The sequence below is a fragment of the Papaver somniferum genome, chromosome 7 (assembly GCF_003573695.1).
Source record: "Papaver somniferum cultivar HN1 chromosome 7, ASM357369v1, whole genome shotgun sequence".
NCBI lineage: Eukaryota > Viridiplantae > Streptophyta > Magnoliopsida > Ranunculales > Papaveraceae > Papaver > Papaver somniferum.
The window spans coordinates 11,338,138-11,365,447 of NC_039364.1; the positions used below are offsets into that span (position 1 = coordinate 11,338,138).

At 35.7% G+C, this 27,310-nt stretch overlaps 4 protein-coding genes and 1 pseudogene across 4 annotated transcripts; all 5 read right to left on the reverse strand.

Annotated features, from left to right (window-relative positions):
- Positions 1 to 833: 833 nt before the first annotated feature.
- Positions 834 to 1,574, reverse strand: LOC113294096 (F-box protein At3g08750-like). Its single transcript, XM_026542518.1, has one exon. The coding sequence runs from the start codon at positions 1,572 to 1,574 to the stop codon at positions 834 to 836; it is 741 nt and encodes a 246-aa protein (XP_026398303.1).
- A 279-nt stretch (positions 1,575 to 1,853) lies between these two features.
- On the reverse strand, positions 1,854 to 2,744 carry LOC113292853 (cysteine-rich repeat secretory protein 38-like). Its single transcript, XM_026541687.1, has one exon. It carries the CDS (start codon positions 2,679 to 2,681, stop codon positions 1,941 to 1,943), a length of 741 nt encoding a protein of 246 aa, XP_026397472.1. The 5' UTR covers positions 2,682 to 2,744; the 3' UTR covers positions 1,854 to 1,940.
- Positions 2,745 to 3,952: 1,208 nt separating this feature from the next.
- On the reverse strand, positions 3,953 to 8,163 carry LOC113295541 (glyoxylate/succinic semialdehyde reductase 2, chloroplastic-like). The gene is made up of 12 exons (XM_026543870.1): positions 7,109 to 8,163; positions 6,413 to 6,491; positions 6,218 to 6,283; positions 5,995 to 6,070; positions 5,856 to 5,911; positions 5,582 to 5,666; positions 5,383 to 5,443; positions 5,158 to 5,210; positions 4,987 to 5,057; positions 4,795 to 4,867; positions 4,585 to 4,689; positions 3,953 to 4,335 (listed from the first exon to the last, which is right to left on the reverse strand). Exons 1-12 carry the CDS (start codon positions 7,314 to 7,316, stop codon positions 4,174 to 4,176), a joined length of 1,095 nt encoding a protein of 364 aa, XP_026399655.1. The 5' UTR covers positions 7,317 to 8,163; the 3' UTR covers positions 3,953 to 4,173.
- A 4,629-nt stretch (positions 8,164 to 12,792) lies between these two features.
- Positions 12,793 to 13,236, reverse strand: LOC113294098 (glutaredoxin-C6-like). The gene has a single exon (XM_026542519.1). The coding sequence runs from the start codon at positions 13,234 to 13,236 to the stop codon at positions 12,793 to 12,795; it is 444 nt and encodes a 147-aa protein (XP_026398304.1).
- A 12,594-nt stretch (positions 13,237 to 25,830) lies between these two features.
- Positions 25,831 to 25,930, reverse strand: LOC113300757 (annotated as a pseudogene).
- Positions 25,931 to 27,310: the final 1,380 nt, after the last annotated feature.

The following is a 27,310-nucleotide window of genomic DNA, read 5'->3' on the forward strand; positions in this document are numbered from 1 at the left end:
CTTCACAATTATGATGCCACGAGCCATATAAAACTAAATAACAAATGCTTGCAATTGATTCCCCAGTTACGAATAAAACTTCACCATTCTTAAATTCCCATAGTAATTTCACACAATAAATGGGAATGGAGACTTTAGATTCGACTCCTGGGATCCAGAGCCGGGGCCAGGCAGTAAACAATTTAGACCAGGATTCTTGCACATTATAATTCTTCATCGCCCATACTTCAATAGTAGAGAGAGCATATGCTTGTAGCACTATACAAAGGCACCCTCTTAAAACACCCAATGCCTTAGTGAAAATATGATGAACTGTACTTATTCAAAAATCCATCGACTTGTGGGGTGACAGCTATTTTTTTTTTTTTTTTTGCTCGGCAAAGAAAGGAAATAAAATAAAAGAATTACAAAACCCAGTAGCCAAGATGGCTAGACAAAGTCAGACAAACATGCCGACCGAAAAAACAGAAAAAACCCAAAGCACACAGGCTCAACAGAAAACAAAGAATTAGTGAGGGGTTACAAAGAAATTTTCCCACTCAACAAGAACAAGTGAAGTGTTGACTCCTTTGAAGCAATGCAGACCCTTTACCTAGTTGAAAGTATCAATCTTGATGTCCCTAATCACCTCATTTAGTTTAAAAAAATTTCCATCAAAGACGATTGCATTTCGAGCTTTCCATAACCCCCACATTATAGAAGCTGGGAGTCTCTTCCATAATTGCCTCCCCCTTTCAGAGAAATTAATCTCTTTCCAGTCACTAATCACATCCTTAACAGTTTGATGAACGACACTAATTCTGTTAGAACAATCAAGGGACTAATTCTTTGAATTAGTGAGGGGTGACAGCTACTTCTTTGAAGTTCTCTCCATGGATATCTAAAGAAATAATGCATTTTTTCTTGGATCCAAGTTGCCTCCCTATCCAGTCAAAAGCTCCACGAAAAAATACTACTTCAGGCTTATCGTACTTACCAAAAATTTCATAAGGAAAAATGTTGGGCAAGGTTTTCCAAGAATTCGATTCTGATGTATAAACCTGAATTTTGCAACCATGACAAATATTATTACTACCAAAACAGATAGCTACCACAATCGTGTGATCATTGGTATTCGAATTATAACCAACCGCATATGTAACACTGGATATATAGACGTAACTTCCTTGATACTTTCGTCCATATATAATTTGTGGATTTAATATTTCTTTCAACTCTTCTGTACTTGGATTCCAAAGCCAGTGAGTCTCCGTCTGAAAATCTCTATAGCTTTTCTTTGAAAACCAACCATTGCAAGAAACTTTCAACAATATCAAACCATCACAAGAACCAACAATCTCAACATTCAGACGGTTTGTATCTTTGAATGGAGAAATCAACTTAACAGACTCATGCTGGTTATTTTCAAAGTTTGATGATGACTTTGTGATACTGTGTTTAGGACGACTTTCCATAAAATAATGGGGATCGAATGAGTTGTACCAGTGTTTGCAAATGCACCTGAATCTGCATGTTGATTCTGGAGGGAACGTCGATAGTATGCGGAAAACGATATCACCTGGGAGGTTCGACATGATCAAACTGTGATGCAATACGCAGTGAAACTAATGGGTTTAGGGTTTAGTATCTTGTAGCTAAATAGGACGCCAATAATAAATATACATTCTGCAAATAAAACAGTGGGTTTCCTGTTTTGGTCCTAGTTAAATTAGGAAAGAGTTTATGAGTTTCGTAATCGTAGGAGACTGATACTTGGTGGCCAAGTTTATGAATTTCCTAATCATAGGAGACTTGGAGGATGCCATAAAAGCCACACATCGAAAGCAAATGGTAAAAACTAAATAATGTTGTGTTCAAATTAGAACTTATTATAATGAATATACAAATACAAAATATTGGTATAGAAGTTTAGGTGTGACTGACGATCTGTATGTTATTAATTAAGCCTTGACAAAAGGGTACAATTCATATCGAATGTTGCAGCTTCCACCAATGACCCTGCCACCTCTTTTACCTTCACAACAATTTGGTAATTCATTCACTGCATCATCCAAACACTTCTTGCAATCACTTGACGATAAATCCCGACTACATTGAACTAAACCATACAACTTCTCATCAGAATATCCTCCCAGTGCCATTTCTCCGGTCGCAAACAGCTTCATGCTAGTACGAACTACAGCCTTCTCTGATAAACTTGTAATGAAGTCTCTTGTTTTCTTATTAAAAACACTAGGATCACTTACGTTGTTCAAGTTCCACATGTAAACTTTGTTTGTGACATCAATCTTACCAAGGAATTTCTCATCTGAGTACTTAACTGCACAATTATCATGCCATATGACTGCTCCTTTGTTGTAAGAACAACGCTTATGAATCTCACTAGTTGCTGTAGCTAAACATGTATTACAATCATGATATTCTATGTCACCTCGGCAAAGTGCGAATCCATTAACACGGTCTTCTGCTTGTCCCATAGAGCCAAGACCAAAGCCAGTAGGAGGAACAGTAACGGAGAATGAATTGAGCAAAGCTTGCAAATTTTTACCATAAGAACTGGAATAGGTTTGTTCGCCGAAACAGAAATGGTACAGTGGATCTGGACTACTTGTGTTTTGGCAAAAGACAATGTGGGCAGTGAAAGTGAAAGTGAGCAGATAATAGAGTGGGATTAACTTCATTGTGAGGAATTCAGATGATCTAGTTAAGCTGATTGTCTTTTGGAATGCTAATGTTCTTCTGAATGTATTGGTTTAAGAGTTGCTAATGATCATCTTTATATAGCTGCAAATAGAGGAAACGGTAAATGTATTGAATGAGCAATCAGCTGCTGCGTATTGACCATCGAGGTCAGTTACGAATTCGTCAAACTTGATTATTCAAGAAGTCGTCGTTGGTGACGCATTAGTACGTATATTGAAAACTTAAATTATTAGATTTTTATGGAAGCATAAATAAGCACATTGATTTGAACTACTAAGCTTAAATTTGAGACTCAGTCCCTAATCAACTGAGCTATGCCCATTCGGTTAAACACATATTCTACTTAATGAATGACCCCTGCATTTTTCTTGTGGAAGCCTTGAATATAGGGTGTGAATGCCAGTGACCGACGGTTACTCTCTGAATTCAAATTCAAGCCTTGAAAATGCCGTCACGTCTCTGCGCCCGTGGTATAAGTCACGGGTTGTTAAAATTATTATTTTAGGTAAACCCTTCTAGAATCCTGGTGGAATAATATAAAGAACGTTTGAAAAGGTCTTAGAGCCTTTAAAAAATACTGGTTTGTTATGTTATCCCGCCATATATAAAAAAACGCAACAAATATTCATTGAATTCCTTGTTACAGGCAATCATACAATGTGATTTTTAATTGTTGAAACAGTCTGGGGTTAGGTAAACACCGTTTCATGACGGATTTTGCCTTTGCTCTTGCCAAAATATCAGCTCCCGTCTTGGGCATCCAGCGACAAATGAAATGCGAGTTTATGCTCAAGGCTTAATTTGTTTCATGCTCAGGTTGTTGGTATCATCTGGCAGTGACTTCACCACTATATTACTGAAGCAATTGCTTGTTCTACAGTGGATTTTGGATCACATTCCTTGCCTGGGAATGTGAATACCAATCCCATGAAACAAACATGGAGTTACTGATGGCGAAATGTTACTAAACTCTCCCTTTGCAGGTGGGGCATGTCGAGAAGTTCTCCCATAACTCGGACAGTCAAAAGATAAAACTCAGGGAAACGTAGAATGTTTCTTAAATGTCAAGTGGAGGTGTTTATGGGCAAACCAATTTTAGAAAATGTTGTATTTTCCATCATAATTTTCATATCTTAGTACTGAATTGTTCTTTTGTTAGCTAGAACAAGTTAAGTTTTATAGAATGAGTCCTACACAGAGAAGGAAATACGAAATTCAAAACCAATTATATAGAAAAACCACGCGAATACACAGGAAAAAGGCAAAAGTACATCCATTTCATTAAAATTGATGTTTTAGTTACATGATGACATATAGCAATATATTCATTTTTTGTGTGTGTGTGAAAGCTCGGTTATATGCGTTCAAGGAATCTCTATAGACATAACAAATTCCATAACAATATAGCACTTACTAGGAAAATTTTGTCTGTAGAAACGCGATTTGAACGAATTACCATATCAAGTGATTTTACTCTTTTTGCAACCTTGCTTTCAGTGCTTCCATTACTGCTGAAAAATCTTGATCACTAAGACCATGAGATTTTGCTACTTTGTACAGTTCATTAGCAGCAGCTGCAATTGGAGTAGGTTGAGATACGGATTCAGCTAGCTCTAAAGCAAGTCTCATGTCCTGAGAAGATCCAAATTCCAGTCAATTCATGAATACAAGATTCATTTAGTGCCCATATTTCTAAGCATATAAATTCTAACGAACTTGCCATCAGTAGAAACTTTTAAATGGAATATTTAGAGGTTTAGCTACATTTTCACATTCTAAAGCGGAATAAGGATAATCTGTGTGGTCAATGCATCCATCAGGTGAAATCTTGTGTAAGTGTATTTCATGCAAGGATGTTTGTCATAAAACACCAGTACAAACCTTTTGTTGATGCTTCAAAGGAAAGGCTGTTGGATAGACAGCTTTAATCATTGAAGGACCTTTCATCGAAAACATTGGTGCACTTATAGCACCTTGGGACACTACCTGCAAAACATAAAGATTGAACTTCAATCATTGAAGTTTGATGCATTGAAACAAAATATATGTTAAAATCCAAAGAGGGAAGAGTTGCTACGATTTGGTAGATACCTCAACCAGAACATTTGGATCCAGCCCTACTTTTTCACTAAGAAGCAATCCTTCGGAAAATGAAGCCATCATACTGGTGCAGGATACAGTAACAGAATCATCAGACAAAATATATTTGGTCAAGGCCAACTCTTACATGATCTCCATCTAACATGATATTTGATGTTGTTACATAGGGAATTATTTCAGTACCTTCCCATGATCATGTTAACAACAAGTTTCATAGCTGCACCATTTCCAACATCTCCAAGGTAAAACCTTGACTGATTAGAATAATCAAACAGCAGAATCAGAAGAATGTAAGTCCTGTTTAAACACAGTTGTTATCTTTATCCTTGACGCGGTAAATAATTGTATATATACCTTTCCCATAATGTCTAAAAATGGAGCTGCAGTGTCGTACAGAACTTTATCCCCTGTTTGATTACAGACAAAGCTTTAGTTTTTGTTCCTCGATAAGCATGATAAATTTGAATAAAGCAGGTTGTTGCATATGCACAACCATAAATCTTATTCGTAGAAAGTTGTAGAATATGTTCAACGTAGTGCATTGACCATAATCTTTAATCCAAAAGAAATACTAGTTACCTGCAGTTAGAAATATCAGCTGACCATCCTCAGCAGGCTTTTTCGAGCCTGAAACTGGAGCCTATTAAGAAACAAAAAATCTGAAAGAAAATCCTTTTAAACAAATTACTACCACATCGCTGAAGAGAAACACGATGAGAACATGATATGAATCTCACAACTGTAAATACTGAATGGAAAAAATAGAATTCCCACCCACCTCTAAAAATAATGCTCCAGTGGCTCTGATTTGGTCGTTAATCAGTTTAGAAGTATCACCATCAACAGTAGAAACATCGACATACCTGCAAAAGTTCCTCCTGAGTCAGACTTTTAGCAATCAAAGAAACTGAGCAGAACAGGCTTCTAGCATGTGAACATTAACAGATAGCAATGCTTATACTCCTCAAAGCACTACGCTTTCACACATTTCAGAACTTAATCAGCAAAATTGATACTTCTAACGTTTTCATGATGGGAACGGAAAGACGTACCCTTTTCCTTGGGTCATTCCATTTACAGCTCCATATTTTCCACATGCAACATCATACTGAAAAGAGTAGCTTGAGTAAGTCATTAAGTCATACATCAATTTATAAAGGGACGTAAGTCAAGTCAATTATACACACTCACCGCACTTTCAGGATCAGCAAGCATGGCAAATGTGATGTCACAAGTTGAGGCAACTTCCTCAGGGGTTGTTTGATATCTGTACATGAAAAACTTAGTTGAAGACTAAAAAATGACTGAATTCCAAAATAAATAAAATCGAACATTGATTCAGGAGCACTATATTGCAATCATAACAAATTCAATCATATTAAGTTCACAAGTAATGAATTTATCAAAAACTTACTTTGCTCCCAAATTTATAAGAGGGTCGCACTTGCTTTTCGTTCTATTCCAAACAGTTACGTCGCATCTAGATAAAAAGGATAATAAGGCGAAACATGTAATTATTGAAGCCTGACAGTAAAAATATAATCATCAAGTGTGGATACACTTGAAATATATACACAATTGTGATAGGTAAATTTTCTAGAGTGTATACCCAGCTTGTAAAAGATTTTGCGCCATTGGAGAACCCATAATTCCAAGACCCAGAAAACCGATACAGGGTAGAGATTCATCTGTCCAAACCACAAACAAGAATTATTTACCAACACTCACATTCAATTGAGCTAGGTCATAACAATTCTAAGTGGAAGCTAAAGTTATGGTCTTTGGCCAAGCTAATGTCAAGAATGCCAATGCTTGACCAAGCCAGGAATTGCTCCGCCGAAGTCAATGGTTCATGATGAAACAGAACACAACTAGTAGATACCAATATTCCTAATGTACTCAATTGTGTCACTCAAAATCAATTAGTTGAAACATTACGAATGAGTTCTCCTACTTATGATTATGAACTTGTCTCAATTACAATGACATTCTGAAAGGCTACAGTGTCCAATTTAGGTTAATCAACAACCATTCTAATTCAAACAGAACCCATAAATTAAATTCTTCAAACTCCATTGCAGTAGTAGATAAACAACATACACATTATGATATGCTACAGAATTCGGCAACAATGACAATGTAAAATTTACAAATCAAAATTAATCTAAAAATTGTAGAATTTTTACTTCACATTTTGGCAGAATACTTAATCCAATATCACAAACCATTTGTTCAAAACCAAAATCAACAACAACCCTTTATGGAATTGATAACATTAATGAAGAATAATTAAAAAAAATCTAACCTTTGGCAGCTGAATTTGAGATTTTAGAAGAGAAAGCTCTTGTAGCCACAAGTGGTTTAACAGGAAATGAAGAGAAGGGGCTTCTTTTCAAGCTGTTATGATGTTGAACAACAAAGGCTGATGATGAACAGAGTTGAATTGCTGCCATTGTTGTTGAACTGGTTCTGATGATAGGACTTGAAGATGATAACATTCTTGATATTATCATCTCACTACCTTCTTTTTTTATCCAGTGGCACAGATTTTGATGTACATGAGCTAACTGGATAACAGTTGTAACCGTGCGTTCGGATGTTGGGATAAGTACATTCTAGTTTAGGATCAAACTGGTTCCCGACTATGTTGGACCCTATTTTATCTTGTCTTAGGAGGTTATCAAATTACATAGAATTTCAATAATGAATTCAGATTTCAGATTTTTAGTGATGTGGATTTGATGATTCCCGCGAATTTGATAATATCGGGTATCATCCTTGTATTTACTATGAAAAGTTGTACAAGAATCGTACTAAATCGAAATAAATTATGAATAAAATGTCAAATTTTGATAGAGTTTTGCTAAGATGTGCATGGATATCAACTACTCAACCTTCTCATACCTTGTTTTGTGCTCTGCTCCAAAAGCTTATCATCGATTTCACTTTCTCATATCTGGTTCTGCGCTCCACCACTTTACCTGATCAACAATGCTTACAGACACAAATATGCTATACCAACTTTCTCATACCTTGTTCTGTGCTCCGCTAGCTCTTTAACCTATCAACTACCCTTACAGACTTCACATTTTCGTATCCGGTTCTGCTTGCAGACAGAAATATGGTAAAACATTGCTTCATCCCTTCGCTAATTTTAGACCGCAATTAGTGTATGCATCCTATTTGTTTTAGTGGGCACATTTCTAGTTCCACTGAGGTGGGTTACCTTTCTTTAAGATTTCAGAAAGTAAGTACAAGAAATGTAAAGAATTATCAATACCCTTTCCTCTTTCGATCCATAGAATCTTGAATAACATGTTCAAGTTATTTATGACCAATGTTTTGAATAAGAAAGGGGATCTTAATTGGGATGATTTAAGCACATAGAAACAAAATTCCCACGGCTCTATACTAATTGAATAATTAGTCGGCACTAATCGCGGTTAGAATAAATAAGAAAATGAGGTAATCCAATGACGAACACCTTTGAATTTCTATTAAAGATTCTCCTCTTCTTCAAAATTAAAATGATTCTCCTGCTGCCGACCCCAAAAATGTTGGAATAAAGCATCAAAGTTGAGAGTAAAAACAAATGAAAATGAGTTGGAACCAACCATAGTGACTAGTGATGCAGTTCTTCACTTTTGGCCAAAATAAATGAAAAAAAAAATCCTCATTTTCCTAAATTTTCAGTAAATTTTAGTGAAACTAAATGGAGTAAAAGTCAAAAAATGAATAAGAAAATTGCAAAACATGACATATGAAAAAGGAGATACTGAGAATCTTATTTGGAATTTTGGTAGTATTATTACATCTTATGGACAAATAAAGTGTACCACCATTAGTTATAATAGTGAGTTGAGTTGTACTTTTTGAGAAGTTGGGTCATTCTCCAACTTTTATTATTTCTTTTTATGTATTATAATTTGATCATTGTAATTTACCTAATTTAATAGAGTGATGTAAGCTAATTGAAGTTGATTTATCTTCTTTTTTTTTGATTAAGAGTATATAAGTGACATTTGTAATCTATTAACGTTCAATCAAATGATTAATGATTTTATTTTGTAAAATTAGTATTCGGCTAGAAAAATAGGCTGAGTAATATTTAAGTTTTTAGAAAAAGAAATTCAAACATAGTAGATGTTGATACTCATAACCCGAATTTCGTTCTAATAATTTGTTATTGTTGTTATACTATGTAACGATTCATAATAAAATAATACTATGATAAGTCTAAATCCTTTGTTTCCCTTGAAACTATATTTTGATCAAGTAATAATTGCTTGCCCTATCATATCAACTCAGCACTATTTATTTTTAAATAAAAATCAATCATATTTTATAAAATAGGTTTGCTACTTACAAGCCCGGTGACTAGAAGAAATAAAAGAGAAATCCCTCGAAAACATCTAAACCATAGACCTATTGGTGCAACTAACAAATATTTGACTAATTCTACTGTTATGAACTAATTTCACCAATACACAAAAGGGCGAGTCGGGTCATAGCTAGAGTAGAAAATTGCTTACCCTGTTAGGCTAGCTCCTAAACCTAATTATTTTTATATTCTGAACTCTAAAGTTCATTTTGACATACTTCTTGCCTACCCTAATAGTTGGATTCCTAATTCAGTCCCCAAATTATTTTGTTTTAGATTTTGAATATTATGGATCACTGGGATTTATATTATTTTTGTGGGTGTGAATAGAGGTGTAAAACGTGTCGGTCCAGCACATTCCGGCACACGGAATCGCGTGCTTCACGTGCCATATGCCGTGCTGGGCTGTGCCAACGATGTAAACGTGATGTGTCCTGCTGTGCTTTACTAGTCAAAATCTAGGCACAACACAGCCCACGGGCACAACACGTAACGTGTTGTGCCGTGGTGTGTCGTACTGACACACGTGCTATAAACAACTTGAGATCACTTAATGGTATATATTAAGACGGACATTATCACGATATCTACATAGAATTTGAAATTATTTCAGAATTTATTTCAAGTAAAATTAACAAGTTTATCCAATAAAAAGAAATATCGAACCAAATATAAAATTGGATCATATATTGTCATGTAAATTAATGTTCTAGTCAAGTATCTATAGGTAACAACATTATAACAACGATATTGAGATATATTTTCCAAATATTTAGGCATTATGTGTGTTGTTATAAAAATAAGCTAGCATAAAATGCCAAAAACTAGTTAGAATAGTGACTTTTTTGTGAAATATATACAAAATGTGATGTATGATACCTTGTTATATTATGTATTTGTGCATGTTACGACGTGCTTTCTTAACGTGTTGTGCTGGACTGGGCCACGTGTTTATCCGTGCCGCATGCTATGATGTGATGATTAGACTAATCCACCATAGCCCATGAAACTAACCTGATGTGCCGTGTTGGGCTAAATCACGTGCTGGGCTGGGCTTCGATTTTAACGTGCTGTGCTCGTGCTGGCACAGCCCAATTTACACCTCTAGGTGTGAATGTCATGGAAAAAAAAAATCTTGCAATTGAGATTCCGCTTCATGTTAGATTTTTCTTCATCATCATATATTCGGAATCAATCAGTTGATTTGAGGTAAACAACTTGCACTCTCACCATTAAAAACCACATGGGTTGATACTTGAAATTGAGTGTCTAAAACAGTACCAACTTGCATTGCCACCATTAGTATCATGGATGTGACTTTATGGTACAACAAAATTCTGTTTTCGAAAATGACTAGGAGATCATTTTCTAGCGTACGATTTTCGATCTATCTATCAGAAACTTAAAGCAAGTATGCATTTAGGCACTTGAGATAATTAAAGAAGTGGAGTTCACAATAAAGAGTTTGGCAAAATGCGAAAGTGATTGGCATGATGTCCCAACGGTATGTTGATGAGGTGTGTTTCTGTTGAGTATATAAAGATGACATGGCCACTGAGAACGTCCACAATGGTGGCACCTAGATATGCCAAATATGCTAAGCTGTATTTAGCTTTAGTTTTGGTTTTTGGGCAAAACCGACAGCAGAAAAAAAAATCAAGTATAACCAAGCATGTTTATATTAATGAATAATGATTGCTTGAATTTGGACATTGTTTTGTAAGTGCTCTTGGCAAGTGAAAGGTGATTAAAAGTTAAAACTATGGTTGATTAAAACTATATACAATCATGTGGTGATTGTGCCTCCTAAGTGTATGGGATTTATATTCGCATCTCACTTGCTAAAGATTAGGGGAACTTATAGGCGAGCATATCGTTAGGCCCAGTTTTAAACTGCAACGGGTGACAGGGCCGACCCTGAGATTTCTATGCGCCGGCACAAAGTGTCCAAATGAACGACGGCTTCTTATGTATTGTGGTAGAACAAATTATGAATTATGACTATTTGTTGATTTTATGCTATATGTTCCTAAAATTCTTATTAGGTTTAAGAAATGATGATCCCCCATCACAAGAGAAATTTTATTTATTTAAGGTTATAACAGAAAATAAAAAAATCTCAATACAATACCAAAACCCTATCATATGAGTTTTTGGCTTTGATGTCAAAGATAATACCAAATCATGATTTTATAATCCGGCTATGCTCCAAATAAAACTTATACTTAGAATCAGATTTCATGTTCCACTTTGCCGACACTTTAGGAAGGTATATGAGTGTAGTTGGCTAAAAAACTTATATATTTCTCACAAAATCCTGTTGTGATAGAAATCCTGAATTCTTTCTCTTTTCTTCACAGAAATATTCAGGCGAAACCAATTCCTTTTTCCGGCAAACTTCAGCTGCTCAGATCAGTTTTTTTGGAGTAGATTTGAGAAGTAACCTTCTTTATTTCAGTTTATAATTAGATTTTCTTAGATTAGCTAGTGTTTTTTCAGTGTTTTTTAAGCTTAGTTTTGGGTTTCATCATTTCTTGCCGGTGGCAAGTTCTCTACGTCTTCATGGTGGATGTTTATGTGCTCCCGTTGCATCTTTGCTCGACTTCAAATGGTCGTTTTATGTTGGGTTTACTAAGTTTCAGTCACATCGGTGGTGACCTCCGACGACCTGAATTTTCACTGAAATTTTCAAGATCTAAAGCAAATCACTCCAATCTTGGATCATCCCTTTCTCAAGAAGAAGAAAATCATAAAAAAAATGGTGGACTTATGATCTAAAAACCATTTCTCTCCCGATTCAACCGGATATCTATACATACATTTATCTAGTCTTTTTCCGGTGTTCTTCCTCTCCTCTTGTAACAGTTCAATGTTTAAATTTGCACCTAAATTGAACACCCACAATTTTGTAAAACAGAAATTATTCCGTTGGATTACTAATTGAGGATTATGCTCCGTAAGTTGTTCTACATATGATGCAAGCTTTATAGTTGTAGCATAACAAGACCAAAATCAAACATGCCATTCAAAGCATGTCAAAGATACTCTCTTTTAGCTAGAAAGCAATACTAATTCTCCTACAACACAATTATGCCAAATCTTTTATTTATTTTATCGAATAGAACTTACACATCCAAAGAAATGATTATGAGACCCACTTACTAGTACTCTTGTGACTTGTCTATTTTAGTTTCTTCACGGTGAAGGAGCTTTTTGTCCGTGCTTGATTGTAATTTGTAAACTAATCTTATTACAAGAAAGTAAAATAATGAAACGAAACATCCAATACATTACAATAATTATTTTATTTCATCTTTCATTTTCTTATAATTTTGGTACACAAAAGAGATACCCATTAATGGAAACAAACCTAGGATTATATAGATCTATACAAACCCTTGTCTAAACTAACTAATACAATACCAAAAACAAATCACAAAAGGCTATTTGCCGATCGACAAATATTTTCAATCCTTCTTCGACCAGCGATCCATGAACAGAGAAATTTATAGCGGCGCCCAGACTCATATTTTTAGAATCTCAACACTTTGATAAATTAATTTTTTTCTGATTTTTGAATTCGACAACGAAATTGATAAACAACGCTACTAAAATTTATACAAAAAATTTCTAGCACCAACTTGAGCAAGTTTAAGAACAAGATTACCACTAAGATGAAGAGCCATTAAACTCTCCAATCCACCAATACACTCACCACCTATAAAAACGGCCGGTGCCGCGCCACCGGGAACAACATCCTCCATTGGAAGTGCAGAAATCTCATCATCTTCTAATTCAATCACAGTAGGTGTACACCCTAAGTTTGATAACAACCTCTTCATGACGTGACACATACAACAAGATGATTTACTAAAGATAATCACTGGATTCTCCTGTATCAACCGTTGAATCTTTTTTTCAACTGTCTCCGCTACATCTATAGTTAAAGCCGTTGGAGGAGTGACAATTTCGGGACCGTTATTAAACGGTATCGATAATTCAAACCTCAATCCTCCTCCTCCTAAGCAGCCTTCCCTTACTCCTTGGATCATTTTTTGGAACTAAGAGAATTTTAGGTGGAGAAAGTATGATGAAGAATGCAAGAGAGAGGGAGAGGAAAAGAAGGATGTTTTGGTTTGTCAACGGAGAAAATGGGGTTCCGCAAGTTGGGGATTTATATAGAAGAAATATGGAAAAGAAAAAGAGAAAGAAAAAAGAGTATCGTTAAGGTACATACTTAAATATATTATTTTGATGTTATTGTTGAACAAACTTAATCAATGATTAAGAATTTTACATGTATAATGTATAATGTATTATTTATTTATTTTTTTAGTTATTTTGTTTTACCAATACTCCATTAAAACTTATACAAAGCCTTTTGTTGGTAACCTAGTAACAAGCTGGGCTCCAACACCTTTTTGAATATCAATGCCTAATATATGAAAAATAAAATCACCAAAACCGCTATAGATCCAGCTGAGGTCAATATGGTAGCGGGGATTCACAAAATTTTAACTGCAACCGAAAGTAAATTCTAATCATATTGAATCAGTTTGGTCATGAAAATTTTATCCTCACAATAAAATGAAGACATTTTATTGTCAATATTTACTCCTTGTAAGTTTCAATAATAAATCATCTTCTTCTATCAAAAAAAAAAAAGAAAAGAAAAAGAAAATTATTGCGAAGATAAAATTTTCTTTTTTTACATCCACAACATTATACTGGTTTTACTAGTGTCGGGGGTTTAAACTGTTAAATACACTAGAGCAAAGGTTAAGGATTAATATCAAAAATTCCATGTTCATCTCAGGCACAAAATAATCCAACATCTTTTATCTTTGTTAGGCTCTTTTATCCAGATTCCGACGCTGCAGAGTTATTGATACGGTGATGGAAGTTGATCCAACTGTGTGCAAGACTACAAGCATCACCTCTTCCAAGATTCCCAGTAGACTAGGAATAAACTTTGTTCTATGATGGGAAGACTAAAAGGAACAAACCCTAATTAAGTAATCAACGGTTGTTACATTAGTAGAGATATTTTATAGATTTAGGAATTATTGAGTGTACCCAAGCAAACATGGGTCCACATGACGTATGACGTGTGCAATAAAATTAAAGAGAAAAAAGACGATGACGTAATGACCAATCCAAGTGAAGTCCGTATACGTCAGATTACGGGGACAAATAATAGATGTTTTTGGCGGGGACCACAAGCCTCTAATAATGAGGTCATTATGGTGAGCATAGTCTTTCCACGTGAGATTGTTTTGACTCTTTGTTAACACGTGGCAATATTTCCATCTTTGCTTTGTGGAAAAACTGGGAGTAGGGTATTTACCAGGAAACACGTTATTTCGGGTGCTACTAATTAGTGATTTTAAATTAAAAAGTGATTAAGAGAAAGAAACTTCCTAAAACCTAAACTTGTTTCCATTTTTGGGTTGAGTTTCATAGTTTTCATATTGGACCATTAGGTTGGACCGAAAATTTTTGGGGCTGGCCAACTTCGAAATCTGACGATCAAAGAAAACATATGATGTGTTTTTATGTAATTTTAAGATGACTGCTTGTTTAACGATACTCTTAAAAAATTACCGTGTGTGCATGTAGTGTCGGAGTTAGAAATTTGGCTATCTATGAGCCGATAAACTCTTCTTGTAACCAACAAATAACCCATTTTCTGTTAAAATTTCGCATATTATTCCGTGAAGCAAAAAAAAAAAAAACAAGCATGTAACTACAATGACAAATTCATCACTATATCGTTTTATATCATTCACTTTTTGCACGTTGCTAACACATATAAATGGTAAGCTTTCTGATTTTATAATGATAGTCGGAATTCTCCGACAGAGTCCACAAATTTATTTATTTTTAACAGCGATGATAAATCAAAAGGGTAAGGCAAGAGAAACATGCACAAAATGGGAGTTTCGGATACAACTATAATACCGGTACTGAAGTTATTAGGTTATTGTGATGCCGGAGGAAACTGACACGATTATGGGGTACAAAGATGAGGGTTACTTTTATCGTTATCAATGCTTTTCTTAGCAAGAAGAAATTGATATATATAATGTAATTTTTTATTGGTAACAACTATAATACTTTTATTGTTAAATCATCAATCTTAACTCAATATATGAAGTCTATTTAATACGCAAGGAAAACAAGAAGAAAAATTAGATAAAGCTCCAAAAAAAAACTAGAGGTGAGAATGAATATTTTTTTCGAGGTAAAACGGTGAACAAGGTAAAGAAGGACAAAGAAATAAGAGAACTTTTTAACGTGTGCTAGTGACCCAGGGCTGCACAAAACCAACCAGGTCGAAAAACTGAACCATTAACTGACCAAACAGCAGTTGGGTTGATATGGGAAGGATAAAACCGTTTTTTGGGCACTACTCCATTTTGGTGGGGGACTACTATTTCTTTTTTGGGTGGATATTTGAAGTAAATTTGAGTCACCCCTTATCCTAATTTTTTGTTAATACCAAAAATCCCTTGGTAATTAAATTAATGTTAGTGTAATGATTATTTGTGAGTTATTAATAGGATAGTTTTGTTAGAATAAGAATTATTGAGAGAGAGAAAAATGAGAAAGATGAAGAAGAAGAAGAGGGGTGAACACAAAAAAAACTTATTTTGAGTTTGTTAAATATGATATCAGTGATTCTTGTGATGATAACTCCTCCTCAACATACACCAGATGGAGAGAGAAAGAGCGCAAATACGCTCTATCTTGACAGAAAATTTTTATGTGTTTCAATGGAGGTTTTGGGAAATACTAAAGGAATCAGATTAGAGGATAGGAAGCGACGAGGATTTTTCTCTTGGATTCATATCTCAGTTGATATAGCGTACTGGTTGGTGGATGTGATACAACAATCAATGGATCTGAATTTTCATATAAGAAGATGGCCAAGAAGGGAGGGTGAAGCATCGTTCTTATGATAAGTAAGGGAAAATGAAGAAGGGAGGTATTTCAGAATCTCCAGGGTACGTCGAGGTGATGGTCCAAGATCTTATGCTCTGTGTATCCCATGTGGTGATGGTGGATATTATTGGGGGGTGCTGTGTAAGGATATTTTGAAGGTTTTACAGGTGAATAACTTGAATAGGAGGTTAGCAAAAGTTCTCCCTGAGAAAGCTGACTTTCAAGCCACTCTACCAAGGAAGGAGATGCAGGAAAATTCTTGTATAGGTTTGATTAAGGTGCAAGGAATTGTTCGTTGGCAGAGGGTTGCTAGAGAAGTCCTTAAGCATATGCAGTGGGAGTCCTTTCAGGATATGGAGATTATTGATGCACAGTCTGCTCAAATAGTTTTAATCAAAAATTATTGGTTAGATCTATGGAGACCAAAAAATATTATAGTGGATGATTCAGTAGTAACTTTATCACAAATGGTGGTGGTCTCAGACAAAAGACTAAGTTCAAGAGATGCAGATGTTTCAAGTGAACAAGATGTGATAATTCCAATACAGGCGATGTCGAGATTTTTCAAATGGATGAAGATTAGGGTAATTCCGCATCAGTTCTGGAATTACAACCTGTTGAAATCTATTGGTATTTATTTGGGAGGCTTCATGGATGTTGCAGACGGTACATTAAGGAAGGAAAATCTAAAATTCTTTTGAATAAAGGTCAAAGGAGATTTCACAGATATTCTGGCGATTTTGATGGTAGAAGACGGCGACCATGATTGGGCAGTTTCAATCGAATGAGACTACAAATTTAACCCCCAAAAAAGGATACATTAGAGGAGTTTAATATATTTTTGATTGAGTTTCAAAATATGCAGAATAATTCAAATTCAAAAAAAAGTTGCTCTCGCTTTTCTTGGGGCTAAGTCGATCCGAGTTGAGAAATCAGACTCAGTTGGATTGACTCTGGAAAATCGAGTTGGACTGACAGGCTCGTTTAACATTAATGCCTCAATTTTAGGAAGGATGGTGTCGGCGAATGGATCCTTTATTCCGGTGACTCTAGGTGTGAATGAGATTGCGGTAGGGGAGCTTGTTCAACCTTTGGAGTCTGATAATGCTGATGTTATTTTGGAGAATGCTGGAGGGGTAGGTGCAGTTCCCACTTCTCAAAATAGCTCCATTATTCCCACTACCAATATATTTCAACTCTTAGATGATGGTGGAGGTGAAGGTGCAGTTCCTACTTCATCTAGGTTGGAAATAATTGATAGTGTTTTGGATGCTGAATATCTTGCTTCGAGGGTGTGGTTGGATGTGAAGTAATAGCACAGAAGCATTCTAACAAACAAATGAATTCATCTGGTCGGGGGTATTTGCAGTAGATAACAGTTGTGGTGTTGGTAACATCGTTGTTAGTGCAAATAACCATGATTTTGTGATGAATGCAGAATGTTAGAGGATTGCTCGATCGAACTCGCATGCGTTGATATCTCAAGCATGTTTGTCAATGTTAGTGATTAAAACTATAAGTGTTGATTTCTAGTTTATTATAGCTAAGTCTCGGACTAGGATAGAAAGTGTAGTTGAGATTAAGGACTTCGTGGCAATTCATCATACAAGTAGAAGAACTACTCAAGGAACCGGTGGAACTTCTCGACAAAAAGGTATGTTAAGACTTGAACCTATTTGTCACTCAAAAGTCTATCTACTCTATCTCGTACTCTTTGAGACAAGAAGCCGTATGCTATATATATAGACTTGGATTATACACATTCGATATTTCGAACCGAGTATATCTCTCCTATCTATATCTAGAAATATGTGTTGGTAAGCTTTTCGCTTTAACCAAGTTTATATTTACCATGTGACGAAAGTCATAATATGTTTCAATCATCTTGAAAATTGCTTTGACGAGAAATGGTGTAACAACTATATAACGTCCTCTAAGAATGTTTCAACGGTTGGAATGAGAGTTTAGATTACATAACCAATGGTGGACATAAGCATTATTGTGGAAACACATTTATGTATAAGTCATATTCCTTGAACTAAAGTTTGCGAACTTTGTTGATCAAGAGAACCGGAAGAATGGCGTGAGCCAAGTCCGGGAACTCAGTTCGCGAACTGCCGAAGTTCTCAAACCCGAGAATTTCTGCTGGAGCTGACAAACTACTTGCGTGAAGCTAAGTCCGCGAACTCAGTCCGAGAACCCAGTCCGTGAACCGGCGAAGTTCTCAAACCCGAGAATTTTTGCTGGAGTTTGTAATTTCTGCCCGGTTAACGACTTAAAGACTTCATTGGGATTGTGAAGCCAGACCGCTACTACTTTTATCATAGTTGTGTGATCTGACAGGCAAGATATAAAAAGTAATCACAAACATCTTCGTCTCATTTTTTGTGATAACATCTTGTTTCGCTACCATACGATTAAGATTGTTGTGAGGTGATTGATAACTCTAGGTTGTTCTTCGGGAATATAAGACCGGATTATCAATTGGTTCCTGTTCACCTTGATTATTATAAAAAGACGGAACAAAACCGTTAGGGTTTATCTGTGGGAGACATATTGATCCTTTGATATACTTGTTTGTGTGAGACAGATTTGTTTATTGGCAAAGCCTGCGATTTTGGGTCGTAGAAAATCTTAGTTGTGGGTGAGATTAGATAAGGGAATCAAGTGCGCAGTATCTTGCTGGGATCAGAGGAGTAGGGAGTACAAGTGTACCTTGGATCAGTGGGAGACTGATTGGGGTTCAACTACAGTCCAGTCCGAAGTTAGCTTGAGTAGTCTAGTGTCTGTTGCGGCTTAATACAGTGTGTGTTCAATCTGTACTAGGTCCCGGGGTTTTTCTGCCATTTGCGGTTTCCTCGTTAACAAAATTTCTGGTGTCTGTGTTATTTCTATTTCCGCATTATATTTGTTTATATAATTGAAATAATGCAGGTTGTGCGTTTGAATCAATCAATTGGAAATACGACCTTTGGTTGTTGATTGATATTGATTGATCTTTGGATATTGGTCTCTGGTACCATCCAAGTTATTCCTTGTATTTGATTAGAACTCGCAGTTCTTGCTTGAGTAAATCAAATCAAGAAGAGAGATATAAAATCGTTGATATACTTTTAATTGATTGAGTCTTGTTGATTCTCTTAAAAGTATATTCGATTTTTTTCGTACAGATTGCTAAGCGAAATATTGGGTGGTGTTGTTAGACCCCCGCTTTTTCAATTGGTATCAGAGCAGGCAAACACGTTCAAGACCTTACAAGTCTGTGTTTGTAGCGATCTGACTCTATGGACAGTAGTGCTATCTCAATAAATTTACCACCATATCCAAGGATTTCAGAATTCTCTTCCATGACTAATTTAATAAAATATGTAGAAGAAATTCTATCTAAACCTCCACCAGGTTTAAAATCCCTTGAAGTGTTTTCAGGGATTGAAAAGAAGCTTGAGAGCTTATCTCTTGATGTTGAGTTCTACCTCCATAAATAGTAAGAATCTCTTGACAGGCTAAATCAAGTTATGATGAATAATATTCATGTTGAGGTTGATATTGGTTTACTAATTAGTGAGAGCAATGCTCCTCCTCTGCGTAATCCAATTAGTTGTGATAAACTAAAAAAATTACAAGAGGAGTTTAAATCTCAGTCATCTGAGTTTATCACCTCAAGGCATGAATTGATTCGTTGCTCAATTCCTGATACTTCCTATCAAGATAGTAGTATTGTCTTCTTTTATGAATAATCTAGGATGTCTCTTTTTATCAAAAGAGTTTCCCTTCGCAGTACTAAAAACTATCTGCATAAACTGTTTTTTATAAGTTGGAAAACAAGAAATCAGAAACACAAACCTTTTTTGGTTCTCTTGAAGTTCTTTGATAGACTTATAAAAACAGTTCCTTGGGTTTCTCAACACTACAATATTTAAGAGTTGTTGGAAAGAAACTCTTTCTTGGTTCCATGGTGAGAAAGACATTGTTCACCTCAACACACCTTGTTTGTGTTGAAAGTGCATCCTCACCAAGAAATGCCCTACTATGTATACGGTGAGGGAAGCACGAAAATTAGGGCGCACATGTTATGTTCGGTAAGGCTGTAGAATTCAATTGGATTCATCTAAAAAGGTATGTCTATAAACTTGATCAATATTTGTGCTTTTATTTTTTTAGAGAACTTATAATGATTCACGTACCTTTCTTATCGTTCTCTTCTACCTAACTTGATCTGTGTTTAAGGTTCTTAAACGTTTAGATTTGAAAATAGTAGTTCGGGATGTTTGGACCTCATGGTACACCTACCAGGTATGCATAACATCTTTTAAAATAAAAATCCAGGGGTTTAAGTTCGCGGACTTGAAAATTCGTTTGCAAACCCGTATGCATACTTGACGTCGATATTCGGTAAACTTGTTTTGGTCGTAACCTCTTCGTCCGAACTCGGAATGACCTAATTCCTTTTGCATTATCTTCCTCTTTTAATTCTGTTCAAAATTGAGGTGATAATTATTGAATTTGGATGAGTTAAGATTGGTATTTGTCCTGTCTCTTGATTTTGAGTGTTTTGCTCCGTTTCGTTGCACTTGTTCCACTTCTCTTGGACTTGGGCACGTGCATTCATGGAGTAGTACTCTTCTAAGCTCATTTGTAGATTTTACAAGAATGTTGTTCGTGAATCACAAAGAAGGAAGTTCAAGAATGGGCAGTAGTACGCATTACTGTGGGATTATTGAATGTTCACAATCATTTTATGTGAACTATGGTGCATGGTCGTTAATGACTTTGTATGTTATTCTTTGTAAATATTTTTATGCGCCTTTGATAGCTGTTCTTGGTATAAATCCGGGCTAAAAAGATTGATTCTACTCTCTAAGGACAAATCATCTTATATGTGCATTACGAGTTTGTCTTGATTCCTAGGAAACTTCTTATGAGAATTTATTCTTGTTTTTGAGAAGGATTACTAGAGTTTGGAATAGCAATTATTGTGATTATACATATCTATGTCCAATGTTTTCATCTTCATGTTTTTAGATTTATTTGGTTAGATTCTAAAAATATTTGGAGGATGATGTTTTTGCAGTAATAATCTGTATGATTTGTTATATTGCAATGGGTTATGGGATTGGTGTTTACGTCCGTGAACTATATTTGTCCCATACTTTGTCAAAAGTAAAGTCGTTCGTGGTCGATATTCACGTACTGGTAAAAGAATGAATGGACTTTTGACAAATACAAAAGTTAAGCCTATATTGTCAATTATTTGATGGAATATAGGTTAAAATCTTTTGTTTTCAAGGATTATGTATATTATTGTCGTTATGCAAATAGTGATTGAAGATAGGATGACTCCTTGTGTATTCCGCAACATGGATCATCCCTGATCCATATTTTATGCATTACTGTGAGGCTCCGTAATGTATCTTATGTTGAGCACTATACAACCAAGTTGATTTTCTTATCTTAGTTGTTGTTCCGTGAGATATGTTATTGATGATATTTTTCAATGATGTTGTAGTAGTAATAGGTTCGTTGAGACTTGTGAAAGCAAAAGATATTTAATTTTAAGACTAAAAATATAGCAAACTTAAATAAAAGTGATATGAAAAATATGGAGAAGACTGGGGCTATGGAATCCACTGTTTACCAATATCAAAGTGATTTATATTCTTTAATTATAATCATGCAAATCATGCATTCAAATTGATTCTTAATATTGCAATAGTTAATTTTTTAGAAATAACAATTGTAGATCGAAAGTATGGGACATCAAAACCCTAGGCTAGCATGCTCCATCAATTGAAATGACAATTGTTTAACAAAAACCATTTTATCAATTTATTTATCTAGTTAAATAATCATATAATAATTGCATAAATTAGAGATTACCACTTTTCATTGGTGAAATAGCTTCCTCCTTCGCCCCAGAGGATGGTTTTAGCTCATCATTGTGTAAACATGCTCAAAATATTTGTTCATTACTTCAAAAATTGTTTACAAAGATGAAATGGAGAGAAAATGATGAAAATCGGGTGTTTGCAACGTTTTTAATTATTGCAAAATGCTGTTACAGATAACGATAAAAGGAAAATTTCGCTATTATTGTAGCTTCTAAGACCCACGCCTCTGTGTCGTTAACACTGTTGGTAAACGATTGTCTTGGTTAGTCTGTTCTTCGTGTTCTTCAGATATGCAGCAGCAGAAATGGTAGCTCTACAACTCGATTTTTCTCTGCACTGTGGTGTTCTAAACTCTCCCAAACTCTCCGTATCCCTCTATGAGTCCCCGGCACACTATATATACCTCCACAGCAGCGAGAATCCTACCTATTAACACAGAAAAATCCCCAAAATTTTCTCATGCAGGCCATAAACTCGGGAATATTTTCTTTCCATTCTTGTCTTCTCACGCGTTGATTGTCTGCCAGCACCATTGATAGACACATTTTTGTGTCCGATTTGTCTCGATTCTATATATTGTTATGGCTCATTTTTGTACTTATTATGGTGTTTTATTTATTTGTAGGTATTTTTGGCCAATAAACATTTTTGGAAAAAATTGGCTCGAAAAGTTGTCGAAAAGCACCAGGAGGACACTTGCTATTCGGACCCCCGGTTTGGATAAGGGGCACCCCCAGGACACCCCCAAGGCAGCTGTTATTCGCACCCCCACTCTGGATAGGGGCCGACCACCTTTCTTCCCAAACTCAAATTTTAAAATGGCGGGAAACTAGGTGCAGTTTCTGGCAGATTTAAGGGTTGTGATTTGGACCAGTTTCAAAGAGATTCAATCGGAGAAATTCGTTGGTACGTACTTGAATGGAGTAAACAGGCATGGTATGTTTGTTTAAATCAAGAAACTTGGGTTGTTAACTCGGTGTTAGTCGAAACAAGGAGGCACATATCATGGGTTTCTATTTTATGGAAACAGGGTGAGTTTTACTCGGACTTTCTCATGGATTTCGATTGGTTTGGGCTGGATATTTCAAAATACGGTTCGTATGTGTTTGAGGCTCGATAAAAATAAATTTACACGGACTTTAGTCAAAACAAGGGAGGATTAATATTACGGGAATTTTTGGTTGTATTTGTGGAAGGGATATAGTGAGATTGGAAGGATATGCACTCTGCAATATTTACTGCTATCTTTAGAAGAAGTGTCAACAAAACAGAAGACATAAAGAAGCTTGGCAGGGAAAGAAATCCCGAGGCTTGAGGTGGAGGGAAGATAAGAAGAGCCAAAGATTTCTTGAAATGGAATCGACCTGTGGGATATAAAAGGAGTTGGGATAGCTCATAGAAGACTTACGTTCACTTTGGGGAAGTTTAGAACAGAACAGAGCACAAAAACACCAAGTTGTAGAGATACAGGCGAGAGGAAGAAGAAGAACACATAACAACAGTAAGAGACAATCGCAGAATCCGTGGCCTTTTCTTTCAAAATTCAATCACTTTGTCACAATTTATGTAACAATTATTCAGAGTTCGCAACAGTTCTGTGTTAGGGTACTTTTGTAACAGTGGTTCGTAACAATTATATCCGTTACAAACACGCTGTTTTATACCTTCTCTTCTATTTAATCAACTTTTGAGCAACAAAAATGTATTTTGATCAAGTGGTTAATATGAGAAGCTAAACCCTATTGCTGAGGCGATAGAGGAATCTATTTTTCCAACAAAAAGTGGTATATTCTATTTTATCTTTTTATTTGCAATAATTATATGATTATTTGCCTTGAACTATTATTGAATATGATTTTTATTTGAGTGATTGTGATCTATTTTGATGGAGTATGCTTAGTTTTAAAACTTTTGATGCTTCATACTTGGTATTTACAGTTACTACTTTTGAAAATTTATTTGTTGCAATATTTTAGAATAAAATTAAACGAGAAAATTGCATAAATATAAGTATTGGTTTAATCACTTCGAACTTGGAAAATAGTGGAATCTTATCTTCAGTGTTTCTTTTAATATTGATATCATCTTTGATTGAGTTTCCTATAATTTTTAGTGAGTTTTCTATTTTAATATTAGAATTTAACTCTAATTAATATCCTTCACAAGTCTGAGAATCGAACCACTTTTACCACTATCTATAAATCACATCAATTTTTGGCGTCGCCGACGCGGACTTGTTTTTAGGGTTTTAGATTTTTTTTATTTTTTTTGTTCTTTTTTATGTTTTTGGGTATTTATCTTGTGTCTACAGGTTCTGGATTATAAAGAAAATTGAGCCAAAAAGTTTGGTGATTTCATAATTGGAGCTAAAGATTAAAGCAAAAAGAACAGAAAAGAAGACAATTTTATTTTAGACAATTTTAGTTTAGGGTTTGTTTATTTTCTTTTAGAAAAAAAAAACTGTATTAGGGTTTATTATTTTTGTAATTTTTCTTTACCTTTTGGACTATTGGACTTTGGGACATTATTTTTTTTATTTACCCTACGGAAGGGTACTTTAAATATAAACTGTTTGCAGAGAAGGAGCAAAATTACGATATTGTTTCTGCACCTTGGGTTCGTACACTAGACATCGGAGTCAGTGGCCCGATTCGACTACAACCGATTCATCCCCCGTCTGGAACGGGAGGTAAGATTCTAAACACTCGCGAATTCCCTGTCAGCGAGCTATTGGACTCCTTCGTATGCATATATGTTGAGGACTGAATACGGACATTTATTTTTCTAGTAAAGGGCAAGGCATGGCCATACAAGATAAGGGTTCGGATTTCATCACCGTTCTCTTCTTGCCCGCTTTAGGAACACGTAACCTACGCGAACCTAAGCCTAAAATTTTGACTAGAACGAGACCGAAAGGGTAACGATCTTAAGAGGAAAGTCATTCGACAAATATTGGTTACTCTTTTAAGCATACTTCGAAGTTCTTGACGGTTTCTGTAAGTTGAATGTGTGACTGCGTCGCCTTGTAATACCGGTGAAGCCTTGGGTATCAAAGCTCCACCGAGCTTCCCTCGCCTATATTTAACTTACGTTAACTCGGATTGATTCCAGAGGGGTTTGCTTAAATTGTAACGAATTCCCGTTCGAAGGATTAGAAGCTGGTCTAGAAACAATCTAAGTTGAGCCATCATGCTTTTTGTTTGCTAGAAATCAATAGGTTTGATTTGGTTGAGTCGGTCTTGATCTGTGTTTGCTTACCCTTCCAATATAGAAAATTCTATTGTATGCCTGAACGTAAAAGAGACGCACTAGGTAGATTTGTTAAAGAGAAACCTAGTAGTTCGAAGCGTCTCGATTACCTTAATCTAGAGAGTCCTACTTTTGAAGTGTCTGTTTTTGAACTTCCTTTGACTGAGGAGAGAATCCCTGTTGCTCCGATAGCGCCAGAAATGGCAAATTTGAAAGCTTTGTTGAATCCAACTAGGACTACTCGTCCTTTGTGTATTAAGTTAGCTGAAACGGAGGCACCCTATGAACTGAAACCTGGAATCTTACAGATGCTCCCAATATTTTTAGGGAAAGAAAATGAAAACCATTATTACCATGTTAGGGATTTTGAGGAAATTTGTACTACTCTAAGAATTAGAGGCTTAGATGATGATTCTTTGAAACTTAGGTTATTCCCATTTTCCCTGAAAGATAAGGCCAAGTCGTGGCTATATAGTTTGGACTCCGAGTCAATTGAGACATATGAACAACTTACATCTGCCTTTTCCAATAAGTTTTTCCCTAGGCACAAAACATCGTCTATTAGGACGCAAATATGCACATTTTCACAACAAGAGGGAGAATCTTTATATAGGTATTTGGAAAGGTTCAATGATTTATTATCCCAGTGTCCTCATCATGGTTTAGAAAAGGTTAGGCTAGTTCAGATCCTTTATGAGGGTTTAGATTATTCCACAACGACCATGGTTGAGTCTCTATGCACTGGTGGATTTGAAAACCAAACTGTTGATGCGGCGATGGAATTTTTTAATGAAATCGCCGAAAAAACCCAGCAATGGGAAAATAGGGCACCCCAGAAAACAATTCTTTTAAGTAGAGGAAACGTTAATAGGGTAGAAGGAGGCTATGAATCAGATGCCAAAATTGCTGCTATAGCAAAAAGGTTAGAAGCCTTAGAAGTGGGCCAGACTAGTGGTAGAGTGGAGCCTTTTTGGGAAGGCCAGAATATTGAAGAGCAGCCAATGCTCTTTATAATAACACTAGATTTGATAACCGTCAAAAGATTGACCCATATTCAGAAACCTATAATCCTGGTTGGAGAAACCATCCGAACCTTTCGTGGTCTAAGGGCCAAAGTCAAGGTCAGTTTAGTAATTCTAATGCTCCCCCAGGTTTTGGCTATACTAAGAATCCTTCAGGACTAGCTCAGTTTCAGAATCAGTCAGATAAGAAAATCCTAAGTTTAGAGGAATCTCTCGCCTTGTTAACTCAGCAAACTGCAAAATTCAGTTATCCGTAGAACAGAGTCTACAAGCTAGTAACAGGATAGGACAAGAAAATAGTCAGGCTATTTCCGAGTTAAAAACCCAGGTTGGTCTGATAAGTGATTCTTTGAGAGAAAAAGGTAAGTTTCCTAGTCAAACACAACCCAACCCTAGAGGAGTTCATGAATTAGGTGCAAAACCATCGAATCAATTGAATGTTGTTAGAACCCTTAGAAGTGGTAGAGTTGTAGACAATAAGGTAACCATGCCCGATAGTGAACATACTGTAGTTCACCCCTCAGGATCTCACCTCTCAGGACCAGTAGCTGAAGAGACTGATAAAGTTTCTGATGATGTGAATTCGGTTCCTGAAAGGTCTGATTTTAGGCCTAGAGCCCCATTTCCTCAGCTATTAGTACCAACAAAGAAGGAATCGAACTTTAATGACATAGTGGAGGTTTTTAAGCAAGTTACCATAAACCTTCCCTTATTAGATGCAATTAGGCAAATTCCTGCTTATGCCAAGTTCCTTAAGGATATGTGTACGCGAAAGCGAAAACTTAGCGTCCATAAGAAAGCCTTTTTAGCTAGTCACGTAAGTTCAATCATTCAGAACACCACAACTCCAAAGTACAAAGACCCAGGTTCTCCTACCATTGCTTGCACAATAGGTAACTTCCGGGTAGAAAAAGCTTTACTTGACTTAGGAGCCAGTGTGAACTTACTGCCATTCCATGTATACTTACAGCTAGGACTTGGTGAAATGAAACCTACTCAGATGACACTGCAGTTAGCTGATA

What these genes read in the sequence shown, in the direction of transcription:
- LOC113294096 (XM_026542518.1), bottom strand. Translation starts at nt 1,574, where the DNA reads ATGTCGAACCTCCCAGGTGATATCGTTTTCCGCATACTATCGACGTTC.
- LOC113294098 (XM_026542519.1), bottom strand. Translation starts at nt 13,236, where the DNA reads ATGATCCAAGGAGTAAGGGAAGGCTGCTTAGGAGGAGGAGGATTGAGG.
- LOC113295541 (XM_026543870.1), bottom strand. Translation starts at nt 7,316, where the DNA reads ATGATAATATCAAGAATGTTATCATCTTCAAGTCCTATCATCAGAACC. An exon ending in TTGCTGATCCTGAAAGTGCG is followed by an intron (nt 5,912 to 5,994) that starts GTGAGTGTGTAT and finishes TACTCTTTTCAG; the next exon opens with TATGATGTTGCATGTGGAAA. An exon ending in CTGGAGCATTATTTTTAGAG is followed by an intron (nt 5,444 to 5,581) that starts GTGGGTGGGAAT and finishes GTTTCTTAATAG; the next exon opens with GCTCCAGTTTCAGGCTCGAA.
- LOC113292853 (XM_026541687.1), bottom strand. Translation starts at nt 2,681, where the DNA reads ATGAAGTTAATCCCACTCTATTATCTGCTCACTTTCACTTTCACTGCC.